Source organism: Ambystoma mexicanum, chromosome 6q (genome assembly GCF_040938575.1).
Source record: "Ambystoma mexicanum isolate Mex_15411 chromosome 6q, UKY_AmexF1_1, whole genome shotgun sequence".
NCBI classification, from domain to species: domain Eukaryota; kingdom Metazoa; phylum Chordata; class Amphibia; order Caudata; family Ambystomatidae; genus Ambystoma; species Ambystoma mexicanum.
In genome coordinates, this window is record NC_090937.1 from 313,436,100 (window position 1) to 313,449,833 (window position 13,734).

Consider the following 13,734-nt stretch of genomic DNA (forward strand, 5'->3'; position numbering starts at 1 on the left):
AGGGAGGCAGGAATCCACCTGCCTTTTATACCTCCTTTCAAAGTTGAGTACTAGGTCTCCAAGCAACTGAACCTGTGTATTTAAATCTGCCACAACATGCAACTCAACACTTGAGAACACGTTACTGCACCCGTGATACCCTTATTTGTTCATTTGGCAAGGTAATCTCTTTTATGCAGACATCTGGACTAATGAGCAGTGCAACTGAACACTTGTTACAGCTGCCATTGTGGCCACTGGGAACAAACCCAGAGATTAATAATAGATCGCTATTGATGAGAAAATAACCTTTGTGTTCACCTTCATGAGTTACCATCAAAACATTCTTGTGGATAAATCAGCGAGTTGCTGCCTCTGATGCTTTTACAGTTTTCCACTGGGAAAAGTTGGATTTCTACCTGCCCCTTTTGCTCAGACTTAAATATCTTCCTGCAAAAAGCCAGCTGTCAGGTTTTGCTCTCACTTCTTCATTTATTGTCTTCTGCTCATGGAGAGCTCCCGAAGTTTGGGAATAGGGGAGAAAGGGAATGAAGGAGTAGGGTTAAGTTACCTCTGTGACTCTTATACCCCTACCCGCTATACTTTTCCAAAACCATTCTGCCATCCATTACTTGTTTGTTACACAGACTGACTCTGTTGACAGTGCTCAGCTAAACAGGGAAGAATACTTGGCCTAGTACTCTAAGGCTCGCAGAGGTTCTGTATCAGCTGCCCGCAGCGTGGGTACGCAGATTTGAGCAGCAGTTTGTGCTCTATCCACAAAGTGGGCGGACTCCATATGGTTGGTAACTGGAGACTGCCTAGAACCAGGATTAAGGGATTGAATTCAGCTTCATCTTAAACATAAACAGCTGCTCTTTTTAAACCTTTTAGCAAAATATGAGGCAAACACCTTTTGGCAATCTTCTCATGGCATTTCACCTCAGCCTTTACTTCAGGGGTAGGCAACTTGAGGCTGTCCCACCAACCTTAGCCAAGTTATCCAGTGGTGAGGAGTCATTGGCGTCAAAGCCCAAAACAGCTAGTGAGCCACAGATGGCTTACCCCTACTTTACTCTGATAAGTAATTTGCTCCATTGGTTCATTGGAAATAATTACCTTGTAGTCTCAGTTTGAACATTTGCTCAAAGCTATAGCCATTTATTTGAAACCTGAAATTTTAAGACAATATTCTCCTTCCATGTCATCCATTTTGTTTGTATATTGCATGGGTATGGATCCCTATAGATAATTTGATAAGGGTTGGCCCTGGACTTTGGTGATCTCTCTGTGTATATTTACATGTCTGAGTATGGGGCTTTGAAGTAAACAATGTGCATGTGGTTCTTTTTTTAAGCATGCTCTTTTGCCACTTACAGATATGTCAAAAGGGTCCGCCTGTGGTCTCACACATCCCTGTGATAACCACAGGCCACTCATGAGCTGCTCGACTGACACCAGTGCCATTTACAGAAAAACGCACCCAATACCTCACAAGATGCAAGTTCAGTTTTGGTGATATTAAGGGTGTGCTTTTGTGGCCTAGCACTTTAGGTGCACATTTCATGGCTGATCCATCCGAGTCTTTTGAATATAGGGCCCAGAGCTCTGTGTGTCTTTGTGTCTTTGTTATATGGCAACCCAACCCTAAAATTGTGACACTGTGATACGTACCATGAATGAAGACGCAATGGTTTGCAAGTGGGTGGGTCGGGAAGAGGGAGCGCACGCCTCAATAACCAGTCACTTTAATAGACCTTTGGGTCCATGGAACATGTGTGCCATTCCATTGTGTAGGTATTTAGTGCTTTTAAATAAAACATGTTCAGTGTATTTGTTCTGTCCCTGGATATTCACCCTTTTTATACCCACTGTTTCTCATACATGTAGTCTATGTGTGGCCTCAAACAGCCTGTTGACATGATATGAGTGTGTGTTGCCAGGCAAAATTGTGAGGATGTTTGAGGTACAACTGGAGCACATTGTCATGTGACAGGTGCTTTGAGGGCGGCATTGCCATTTGCATAACTAATGCAATGACCCTTCTCTTCTATGTTGCATGAATATACAGCAAATATGGACTGTAGGGGTCCTACAGTTGGGGTATTAGTGACCCAGAGGACAGTTAATATTGGCAGATGGGCATAATGAAGGTACTGGTCACATGTTGAGGGGGATATTGCGCCTGCAGGGCAATTTGACTTTTTGAGTGCCAATACTATCCTCTACGTACTGAAATGTGCGGTTCTTATTGAGCTTTTGATGCTCTCATCAATTTCCCATAACAAAACGAAAACACTGCACATTTTTGCTGAACCGAAAACAGAAAAGTTTTTTTGAAAAAAGTACGCCAACAACTACAACCCTTGCATGCCGCCAAGTCCTTTTGAAAATAAAGATAGGAGAACAAGTGTAGCAGTCTATCGAAATCAGTCAATAACGAAAAATATTGTCTGGCTCTTGACCAATGACATACACAAAAAAACAATGTCTATCATACCCCAGAATAGTCATTCGGTATACCACTGTCGAACATTCCCCAGGTGGGAACGCCCTACTTTCTGTCAAGTGGTACGGATCAAGTTTATACATCTGCAGCTAGTTTTACAAAGAGATGTTGGAATATGTGTTTTTTTACGCAGTAACAGACCACACACATTAGTTTCATTTTCATTTTGGCATCCATCTGTCAGTGTTTCTTTATAGAAACAGGCTTTGAAGCAGCTCATCAGAGCCAACCCACATGTTTCGATTGGCTGAACGGTTGCCATTTTAAAGAAAGAACTTTCAACGTGCTCTCTTCCCCTAACCTGTCCTGCTGTCCCTGCCTCCCCCCGCCCTTCAAACCATCAATGACAAACCCCTCTGCAAATGTCTGACCAACGGCCGCTTATGATATTAACCATGGGACCAGCAGAGGAGGACCCACGACATGACAGCAATATTCGAGAAATGAAGGATTAAGCCATTAATGGAGCATCCCGTGTATCAAAAAACATAGTGATCAATTTCAGAATAATGCATTTAGAAACGTTTTGAAAATACACGCCAAACAAGTGTAGGCTACATGATGGGGTTTTTAGCTTCCTAGTTCAGTTGTAGGTTGGCCCACTGCATGTCACTGGGGGCTCGTATTCTATCAGATCTAAGCACTATTGTCAAATGCGATACTTACCTCTGTCCTAAACGATAAGGGAGAGCTCCAGAAAGACCTTCCCAGGCATTATTCTTAGGTACAATTCAAAATGGTTGTAGGTTAAGCAGATACATAATGGATGATCCACCGAGGGTGAATTCCATGAGCATTAATGCAATTTATGAGTGCTTAATGTGAGCACAAACACATGCAATTGTGTGCACACCACTTGCTATGAAACCTACTTTCTGGGCTGTAACGCTGGCAAACACCTGCAAAGACATAACTCGTATGGGCATTTGCAAACAATTTCCAAAGCATTGCTCCCACTACCTTCCAGAACCCACTAACAGCAGAACGACTTGGGTGTCAGTGGTTTGGTAAGTGTGGGGAAGTTCACCATCTGGTGTGATGTTGGCAGCAGGGCTGTAGGAACTGGTCACGGAAAAACGCGTTAAGCGAGAGGAAAAAGAGAAAGTGAAAGCTAGTTCATCAGATGTTCTCTGTTACAGCTGACCCGTGGTATCATGCCTTTACCGCGCCAGGCTATAAGGGCACCATGACCTGTTACCAATATTTAATGTAAGGCTGGTGTAAGTTATGATCGTAGTTGAATGTTAAAATGATGCTCTGTCTCACTTGTTCGCCCGCATGTAAAGCAATCATGTGCATGGTGTAAATTGCACAAATGGTCCCATCCACTGGAAATTGTCCTTTAAGTCTTCTGTCACACTAACCATTCTTTTAATTAAAAAACGCATTTTTTGCCAAACTATATCAAGTCTCACTTCATTGTAATAACCTCGGAAATGGTGCAATGCACATTTATTTGAAAACCATTTGTCTCTGACATAAAAAAACAAAGACATTCTGTAACAAAAATAGGCATTTGTGCTTTTACCAATTCGGTTATAGTAGAAATAGTTTGTTGCCAATGCAGGGGATCGCCACAAAAAGGCATTGAAGTTATGCCTTGAAACTGTGTACATTTAAAGCATCGGACACCTTGACATTCAACGCACTGGGAGTAACAAAAGGGCCCAGGATGAAGACATAAATATGAAAGTGTACCTAGCAAGGTCTGGTATTAAGGGATTATTTCATCTAAAAGAAAGTTGGTCCTGAAAGATCATCACAGAGCAGTTCGAAAGTAGTGAAAGGAGACATGCCTGCATCCAAGACGTCTGAAGCCTGAGTATATATTCCAAAGGTGTTTTATGAGTATCCTGCATGCTTGGTAACCAAAGCCATCAACATAATACCATTAGTGATCTGCCAAACTTTAGTTAGAAAGTCCCAAGCGGGTGAAATTGAAGGTTTTGCACCTTTTAAATTACCTTAATGAGCATAGAATTTAAATTGGAATGCGTGCAGCTGCATGGCAAATTATATTCAAAGAGTACATTTCTAAAACTCCTCCCCCAAGCAAATTGTCTATGAGCACTGGTCTTTAAAGCTGAAGGGTGCAGGAGAGTGAATGGAGCACGTCCACAATGTGTTCGCTAAATTTCTCAAGAATATGGTTTCAGGTTAAAAGAAGGCTCTTCACAGGACTAAAGTGGGAGCATTTTCCATGATTGAGCCGGCACATCCCAGAAGGGGCTATTGAGGTCCTTCCAACACTACAAGCTGTTTTAGCCTTTGTAGTTCTCTGTTGAGGATTTCCACTCTATTGGCAAACCCTAAATGTCCTCCTGCTTTTCTTGATGAATTTCTTTTATGCATTTGGAGAAATGTGCCTCTAGCGGATATCATTTTCCTTTGCAGCGTATACCCCCTTGCATGTTTTAGTGCACTACCAGGGGGTAACCCAATTGGACACCTATTAACTAGCTTGAGCCCTTTCACAAAAAGATTTCACCTGCGGTTTTTAGCAATATCCCCTATAATCAGAAATGATACCCAGCACACAAGTAGTTCCATTTTGCTGGTGGTGTATGCATTGAAAAGACACAATGCTATTGATTGACTATTCTGCCTGTATGCCGAGAGTCAATATGACACCTTGGTTTGTGAGTCTACAAGAGGCATATGATTGGATCAAATGACCCCCCATAGAACATTTGATGAGCTGTTCTTCTGCTGTTTGCCACATTGAAGACTGTCACAACAGACTCCCAATGACCAACAGAGCCACAATCTTGGAAAATGCATTAAGGGGGTACCCTCATAGGGTGAGGGCGACCGAGGCGTAAGGAGGGAAAGCAAGGGATCGTGAACCAAGGAACATGTGTTTTTATATCCTGGAGAGTCCCGTCATGTACCCAAAATGTGTCCAATGGTGTGAATTTGTGTTTACCCGTGCTTGTGTTGAGTACTGTTGTAGAGAGTCCCATGTTTGCAGTGCGCTTTGCTTTGGATAATCATGTGCATGTGCAACAAAAATAGCATGACCCGCTGTCATAATGTGAAGACTAACGACCTGCTTTTTTGTGTTTCCCATCCCTTTTTCTCTAGAATCACTCCGCCTCCATGACCGAAGTCACCTGAAAGTGAGGACGGCCAAACAAATCATTTTTTAAAATTACCCTACAGTACACAAACTCCAAGGCACACAGTTACTAGATGCAAAACTGTGATGACCAGTGTTATGTCATGTATAATTAGAGGCTGACGTTTTGTACATTTTTTTGTATGAGAAAGTGATGTAGCTTTTGCCCTGATTTTATCCGTTGGCTTTAATATTCCCATACCATACATTCCTTGTTGGATGGTTCACTCAAAAACAGCATCTATTGAATTGTTGATGTCGTCGTGTGATATCTGTACATAGATCATCGCCTCTTGATTTTATATACAATGGAAAAAAATGATATACTTTGACCTCCTTCCTGTTTTTTGCTGTGGGGGGACGTGGGGGGGACGTGTGTGGGTGTTCTCCTCCAGCCAGCATGAAATGAGTGAGCATTGTTGCAGTTTTGTGGGAGAACGTGCTAGTTAAGTGAAAATATGTGAGTAACCAAAAGAGCTGTCTTCAATTTATGCAGAGTTGCCGAAGTCCCCGCGTGTGAACTGCCGTTCCAGTTGGCATGGATGGCAAGCAAGATCAAATTTAGTTTGTGTGTTGTTATTTTTGGAACCACCTTCTTAACATAGACATTCACTGACCATTTCAAGCAATTCCAGAGCAGTTAATGGGACCAAACGCGGTGTGAATGGACTGCCCTGAAAAGCTCATGGACATCGTGCTTGTTTGGCAACCTCTCAAAATGGATTTTCTGTACTCCTCTTCTGTAAACATTTTGTACAATCAATGTCAATGTTTTGTAAACTGATTTTCTGATACAATTTCTATGTAAAACTTTTTCACTGTGTACAGGTGTGATGATGTTGCTCTACAGAAAATAAGCCAGAGCAGCAGCTTCTTCCTGCAATCTTCTATTGTACATGCTGTAAAATGGATGGTCTTATAGATATTTGATCCCAGCATGCATATCCAACTCAGCAAGTGTAGTCTGCACCCATAAAACCTTATCCTACAAGAATAAAATACATTAAGGACCAAGCAAGGAAAAAGTAAATATTGAGAGTTAACAGGATGCAGATATAAGGATTAGTCAATAAAGTCAAACCTCCAAGTCCCGGCAGATGTTTCAAATTGAAGAAAACCCAGGATATGGGATATGGGACATTTTAGGCTAGCATTCTAGGGCCTGGGAGCTGTTGCTTGTGTCAATCCAAGGCAGGAAAGTAGCAGAGGTTTACTCTGCTTCTAATCACGAATATGATTGTAAATATCAACATGCAAATGACAATTTAATTTTAGATAGGTTGATTAATGGGGAATCTTGTGCTTTCCCAATCATTTTAGCAAATGGCATTTCTTTCTTCTTGTAGTGACAAAACAGGTTGAAATAGTTAATAATCCAAGAATACCCTCCTGTTTTTATATCACATGCTTTTGTTTCAATGCCCCTAACACAGTCTTCTCTCTTCTATATGAGCTCCACACTTCTGCCAGAGGGGTAAAGACAACACATTCTAGTCCGACTGAGTGTGGTGTCAGATCAGTGGATGAGGCTATGGGAATTGAATTGAAAGATCCAAAGTTTACGTGATATTACGTAAATTAGGCATACATTGCTTTGTAAGATTCTAAATCGAGAATTGTGGTTTCCATGTCAGTATTGTCAGCAGGAATGTTTTTATTCCAAATGGAATTGACATATTATCAGTTTTCATTTGGATTTAATGAATATCTGGGGCAAAATTGTTTTCCCGTATTTGGGCTCATTTGTTTATTCGGCAACTATGACATTTGAGAGAACATTGCCCTTTTTTATTTTGGAGAAAAGGGGCTGTTCAGACACTGATGCCTTACTGATGCAAAGTTGATCAGACAATTACCGTTAGGGACATAACTTAAAAAGCCATCCCCTCCACTACAGTGGGAGATATTGTTCCCTGGTTCCTGCACTTTCAGAACATGGTTGGTTGTGCTGATGGTGTTGGCGCTGCCACTGCAGCTATTGCTTCCACCTACTCCTGAGTTTAGTAAATGTGAAGCAACGAGGGCGTTAGAGAAGCAAGAGACAGAGGGAGTAGAATTTATAAGAAAACTCCAATGACCAGCAATCTAATTTCCACTGCAACTCGTGTCTTCCTGTCCCAATGCATAGAGATCACTGAACATCAGAACAGTGCAAGAAAATAAAAGCAAGCATAACATTCATCTAATTTCATTAGTGGACCATACACATTGGAAATAAAACCATTTAAGAAAGTGTAGGAATGTAGGAGTAAGTCGGAATGAACTAGGACGAGAGTTGTGCACTCTGGGGATAAAGTTTTATAGCACGTGCAAGACTTTCTACCACTTGGGAGTTTTAGGCACAAGACATTCTTGCCTCTTGTTCCACAAGTTCTTCTTACAACAAGTAATGTTAGTTCTTCTTACAACAAGTAATGTTATCATTGAGGTAAGAGGCCGATTGATGAACACCATCTAAACACCTGGCCACCGAGTTTAAAATGGATCCTACCATTAAACGCCAGCCAGTGAAGACTGGCCACTGGTTACACACCCTCAAACAGGTCTCTGACTAACTCATAGCCTGGTCAAGAGATACCAAGGAGTGGGTAATGTAGTAGTCACACCCGAGTCGGGGGGAGTACATGCCCAATAACAGGCCACGTGCCTGAGCCTAGGCCATGTCAAGTTTAGCGAGGGCCTCGGCGAGTGCTGGAGGCCGTTACCTCCCATGTACTCACCCCTGACTTGAGCGTGATACCTATTCACACCACAGAGTTTGCCAGCGCTGCAAATAGTTTATTTTATTTTTTCAGGAGATGGGCTTTGCATGTATTGCACAAGCCCAATATCCTGAGAAATAAAGATGGCCACTGCCATAGGACTTAGTCCCTTTTCCATTTCCATGGTGGCTGCGGATGGGAGGAGTGCCAGGCCAGAAGCAGAAAGCACTGGTCCAACAGGTAAGTGGGTAGCTAGGGAGGGCATAGGGAAAGCGAGTGGGATCTCTTGGAAGGCGTAGGGAGGCAACGGGCAGAGGCTTCCTGTTGCCTCTCCAGAATCAAGATGGTGCTACTCAGGGAAGAGCCTTGGTTGGCTGCAAAGAGCGGGCAATGTACACTGTATTCTCACCCACTCTTCCAGCCACCTGATTGGCAAGCGCCTTTTCCCGGGTTGGAACATGGAATATGAAAGTCAAGACCGCCAGACATTCATGATTGGGGACCATTGTTCCACCATATTATTAACAGATATGCCCTTCCAAAATCACGGTGGCAAATCTTCTTGGTAAATCTGCCTTGCTTCCCAGAAGGCAATATGTTGTGAATTGAGAGTGTTGTGTAATTTGCCAGAAAATGTAAAATCTAAGGTGCACCATTTTTCTACTTGCTTTTAAGTGTTAGCAGATGTCAGTGACATATTGTCAAAAAAGAAATCTGTTGTTTGTATTGTGTTTTTCACATTTCTGCATTTAATGCTCTTTTTGCTGTATTTTTGGGTTTTTTGTTTTAGCATGTCGGCATGAAGGAACGGTGTTTGTGAAGATCTTGCTTCCTAGCAGTGCTTGTCTTTTGTTTCGATTGAATGGAATGCAAACTGGCTAGCAAACCGCTTCCTACATTATAGGACATTTATCAGGTTTAAAAGTTTGTAACTCATGGGGGTTTTCTTTCTGTCCTCTCAGTAAATTTCAGACAGTTTGCCTTAAAAATGGTGAGCATTTTGAGACTGCCAATATATTGTATTGTCAAAACTTGATAGGTCTAATGTATTTTCATTGTCACTGCCAATGTATTCCTCCCAAGGAGAGAAGCCCACACTTGTAAGACACATAATACATTTACAACTCCTTTATGCTGGTTCCTCTCAAATCATTTCTTCTTGTTGTACTTCTTTTTTTTCAAACAAATTGAACAAAAATGAAAAAAACATTGCCAAAGACTTGTGTCATTTAATTTGAAGACTTTTTTATTGTCATTAATTTTTTCTTGTAAAACATACATCTTATCACTATGTTGTTGTATAAGGCGGCTCCAAACTATACCGCAACATCTTTCTGTTGTCTGTTATCACCTTACTATTAGTGATGTGCGAAATTGGGCAATTTCACTTTCAAAATGTTTCTGAAATTATTCACAAAATACAATATTTCCATACATATTCGGTAAATTAAAACTATAAAAAAAGGTTTTGCAAATCTCGGAACTGGCACAATTCCTGTAGAAAAGTCAGTGAAGAGATTTTGAGAGGTTTTCTCACCAAAGAATATGAAACATGTTTACTTAGTTCACTGAGGAAACCTCTAGTACAAGTTTGCAGATTTTTGTTCTTCCATGAAAGTAAATTGAAAACTAAAGTGAATAGTTTTGAACTATTTACTCGACAGTTTCATAGGCATTGCTAAAAAAGGCTGAAGTTAAGTATGTTCTTTAGCAAATTTAGTGAAGACTCTTTATTAGAATTTGCCACTTATCCCTTTTGGAGGTAATATTTTGAATCAGCAAACTGAGGGAACATATATATCAGAGTTATTCACTTTGTTTGCTGATAAAGACCTTAACATTCGGGTTCTTGTTATCTTTCCCCGGAACTGGCATAATTAAAAAAAAAATATCAATGTTGTGAAGTGAATATTATGAATTTCTGTCAATTATGCAAACCAAAGTTTGCAAAACTACTCAGATGCAAAAAACATATTAATTGAATACATTTCTCACCAAGGTAATGTTTGCCGTAGTACTACTGGGACACAGTATTGTGAATGGGACAAGCACTTCCTTGGTTCCAAAGTATATGTTTTGTGCACTACGTCTATTGTAGCTATAGTACCAATGTGTGCAAAATTGCACTTCAGCGGTACAATGTTTCTGTACTTAGGCCCCAGGATGTCCTTGGGACCTTCTCAGATGTAGAGTTGTTCAATATCATTTAATGGCAACCTGATTTATAATTGTTTTGTAAGATGCCAACCGCAAGTGCAAACACTTTCTAGCTCTCCAACTGAAAAGGGAGAAAGAGAGGTGGAGGAGGAAGGAAAAGAGGGAGTTCGGACCTTCAAAGCCATGGAGCATTCAGGAATAGCCAAGTACCAGAAGTGCAAGGGAGTGGAGAAAGGGGGACGTGACATTAAATCAAGCCAGGCCAACATATTACATAGTACACAACAGTGGGTGCAAGCGTGAGACAAAATATCAGACGAGCAAATTGGTAAAAATAAGGGCAAGATGTATGTATAGAGCCAGAGGGGAGTGTAAAAAAGAAGGCCTTAAGTCATTTCCTAAACAGGAGACAGTTGTCCAATGACTTCAGTGTGAGGCCAATGTTATGTCAAGAGCAGTTCCAACAGTGCTCAGCCTTCTGACCCCATATTTCTTTGTCCTAGGATGAGACGGGGAGAAGAATATGAGTTTGCAGAACTTCTCTTCTCCCAGGAAGCCAGTGAAGGGATTGTAAGACACAGAGTAATAATACAGTTCTTGGTTTTAGGCCAACAATCCACATGCCATCATCATTTGGATAATTTCCAAATTGGCACACTATCCTGTTACAGTATTCCGTATGAGAGAGAACAAGGCCCCTTTTCACTTCCACTTTATGTGAACTTATTAAGGAACGGTAAAATGTGTTTCAGCAAATGGAGGTGGTAATGTGATTTTGTTCATGATGTCCTGAGTATTTGATGTGAAAGAAAGCAGGCAATCAATACTAGTGGCTAAGGTTTTGGCAGCTGGCCCAAGGGAGGACCAGCCCCTGCTGTAAAGCCTGGTGAAAAGCAAGGCGGGGTCTAGGAGGACCATGCTAGATTATCGCAGTTGTAGAGGAGTTCCGACTCAAGGGACTGTCAACCATCCAGTCCTTGATACTGTGTTTGTGCGTAGATATGAAAACAGCTTTGTGTATTGTGTTACCCTGACTGAACACATACTGGGTGTCATCAGTGTAGATCTGGGAGGAAACAGAGTAAGGGGTAACAGGGTCTACAAGTGGGTTTAGGGAGACATTAAAAAGTCATGGCGGGACAAACTTGTTAGGGTAGGAGGGCTTATAGAAGAATGGGCAAGGTCTCATGTGTAGCTCCCTGTCATGGAGAAAAGAGGAATTACACTTAAGGGCCTGACCTTTAATTCCAAGAGAGTCCTTCATGTGATTTGGGAGGGTGAAATGGTCCACAGTGTTGCATGCAGATAAACTGATCTAACCCTACTAAACATCAGTCGTTTTTACATTGTATTTCAATCCTCAGGGCTAAATAAAAGCTACAAAATACATTTAAATAAAAAGGTCCTAAAAATTAAAACAGTAGTTATAGATACAGCTGCATATGTCCATGCAACAATAATACTATCTTCAAAATGGTGTGTAAATCGCAAAACCAAAGTAGTATGAACATTGTTGGTCTGGTGACGTGTCAACAGAAGACATTTTCAAGGGCGATGTTTACAATGTCAGACATGGAGTCAGCACCCATCAGCAATATGCACTCATAAACAATACTGGATTCAGATAAACAACCATGTTATGTAGGATGAGAACGTTCTTACTGAAATTCTCAGATATTAGGTGTGACTCTTGTTTTCTGTCACACTGAGGGCCCAATTCATGGTATTTATTGCACGGTTCAAAGTTACTTTGGACTGCCGACACAAATCCTGATTCATGGAACTATGCAAAGTGTATTTTTGCAGTGCAAAGTCAGTGCAAAGCCAAAGCCAACCAACATCAATGGCAGTGGGCCCTAATAGCACTGCTGCCTCGATTCTCTCAAATTCCCATGAGCTATATCCCACAGACGCCCCAAATTATATTATGTCCCTTGATGTCCCTTGATGAGGCCAATGTTATGTCAAGAGAAGTTCCAACAGTGCTCAGCCTCCCGACCCCATATTTCTTTGTCCTAGGATGAGACGGGGAGAAGAATATGAGTTTGCAGAACTTCTCTTCTCCCAGGCAGCCAGTGAAGGGATTGTAAGACACAGAGTAATAATACAGTTCTTGGTTTTAGGCCCACAATCCACACGCCATCATCATTTGGATAATTTCCAAATTGGCACACTAGCCTGTTACAGTAGTCCGTGAGAGAGAGAACAAGGCCCCTTTTCACATCCACTTTATGTGAACATATTAAGGAACGGTAAGATGTGTTTCAGCAAATGGAGGTGGTAATGTGATTTTGTTCATGATGTCCTGAGTATTTGGTGTGAAAGAAAGCAGGCAATCAATACAAGTGGCTAAGGTTTTGGCAGCTGGCCCAAGGGAGGACCAGCCCCTGCTGTAAAGCCTGGTGAAAAGCAAGGGGCGGGGGGTCTAGGAGAACCATGATAGATTATCGCAGTTGTAGAGGAGTTCCGGCTCAAGGGACAGTCAACCATCCAGTCCTTGATACTGTGTTTGTGCGTAGATATGAAAACAGCTTTGTGTATTGTGTTACCCTGACTGAACACATTCTGGGTGTCATCAGTGCAGATCTGGGAGGAAACAGAGTAAGGGGTAACAGGGTCTACAAGTAGGTTTAGGGAGACATTAAAAAGTCATGGCGGGACAAACTTGTTAGGGTAGGAGGGCTTATAGAAGAATGGGCCAGGTCTCATTTGTAGCTCCCTGTCATGGAGAAAAGAGGAAATACACTTAAGGGCCTGACCTTTAATTCCAAGAGAGTCCTTCATGTGATTTGGGAGGGTGAAATGGTCCACAGTGTTGCATGCAGATAAACTGATCTAACCCTACTAAACATCAGTCGTTTTTACATTGTATTTCAATCCTCAGTGCTAAATAAAAGCTACAAAATACATTTAAATAAAAAGGTCCTAAAAATGAAAATAGTAGTTATAGATACAGCTGCATATGTCCATGCATCAATAATACTATCTTCAAAATGGTGTGTAAATCGCAAAACCAAAGTAGTATGAACATTGTTGGTCTGGGGACGTGTCAACAGAAGACATTTTCAAGGACGATGTTTACAATGATGTCAGACATGGAGTCAGCACCCATCAGCAATATGCACTCAGAAACAATACTGGATTCAGATAAACAACCATGTTATGTAGGATGAGAACGTTCTTACTGAAATTCTCAGGTATTAGGTGTGACGCTTGTTTACTGTCACACTGAGGGCCCAATTCATGGTATTCATTGCACGGTCCAAAGT

At 41.5% G+C, this 13,734-nt stretch overlaps 1 protein-coding gene across 3 annotated transcripts in view; it reads left to right on the forward strand.

The window, feature by feature from the left end:
• Positions 1-9,519, forward strand: part of PLPPR1 (phospholipid phosphatase related 1) — an 863,412-nt gene extending 853,893 nt beyond the window's left edge. For 2 of the 3 annotated variants that reach the window (XM_069630812.1, XM_069630813.1), the window contains one exon: positions 5,573-9,519. In XM_069630812.1, the coding sequence (XP_069486913.1) occupies positions 5,573-5,605 (33 nt within the window). In that variant the 3' untranslated portion in view covers positions 5,606-9,519. Of the gene's footprint in view, positions 1-1,358; positions 1,480-5,572 lie in introns of all 3 variants that reach the window. The other variant, XM_069630811.1, reaches the window with a different exon arrangement.
• Positions 9,520-13,734: the final 4,215 nt, after the last annotated feature.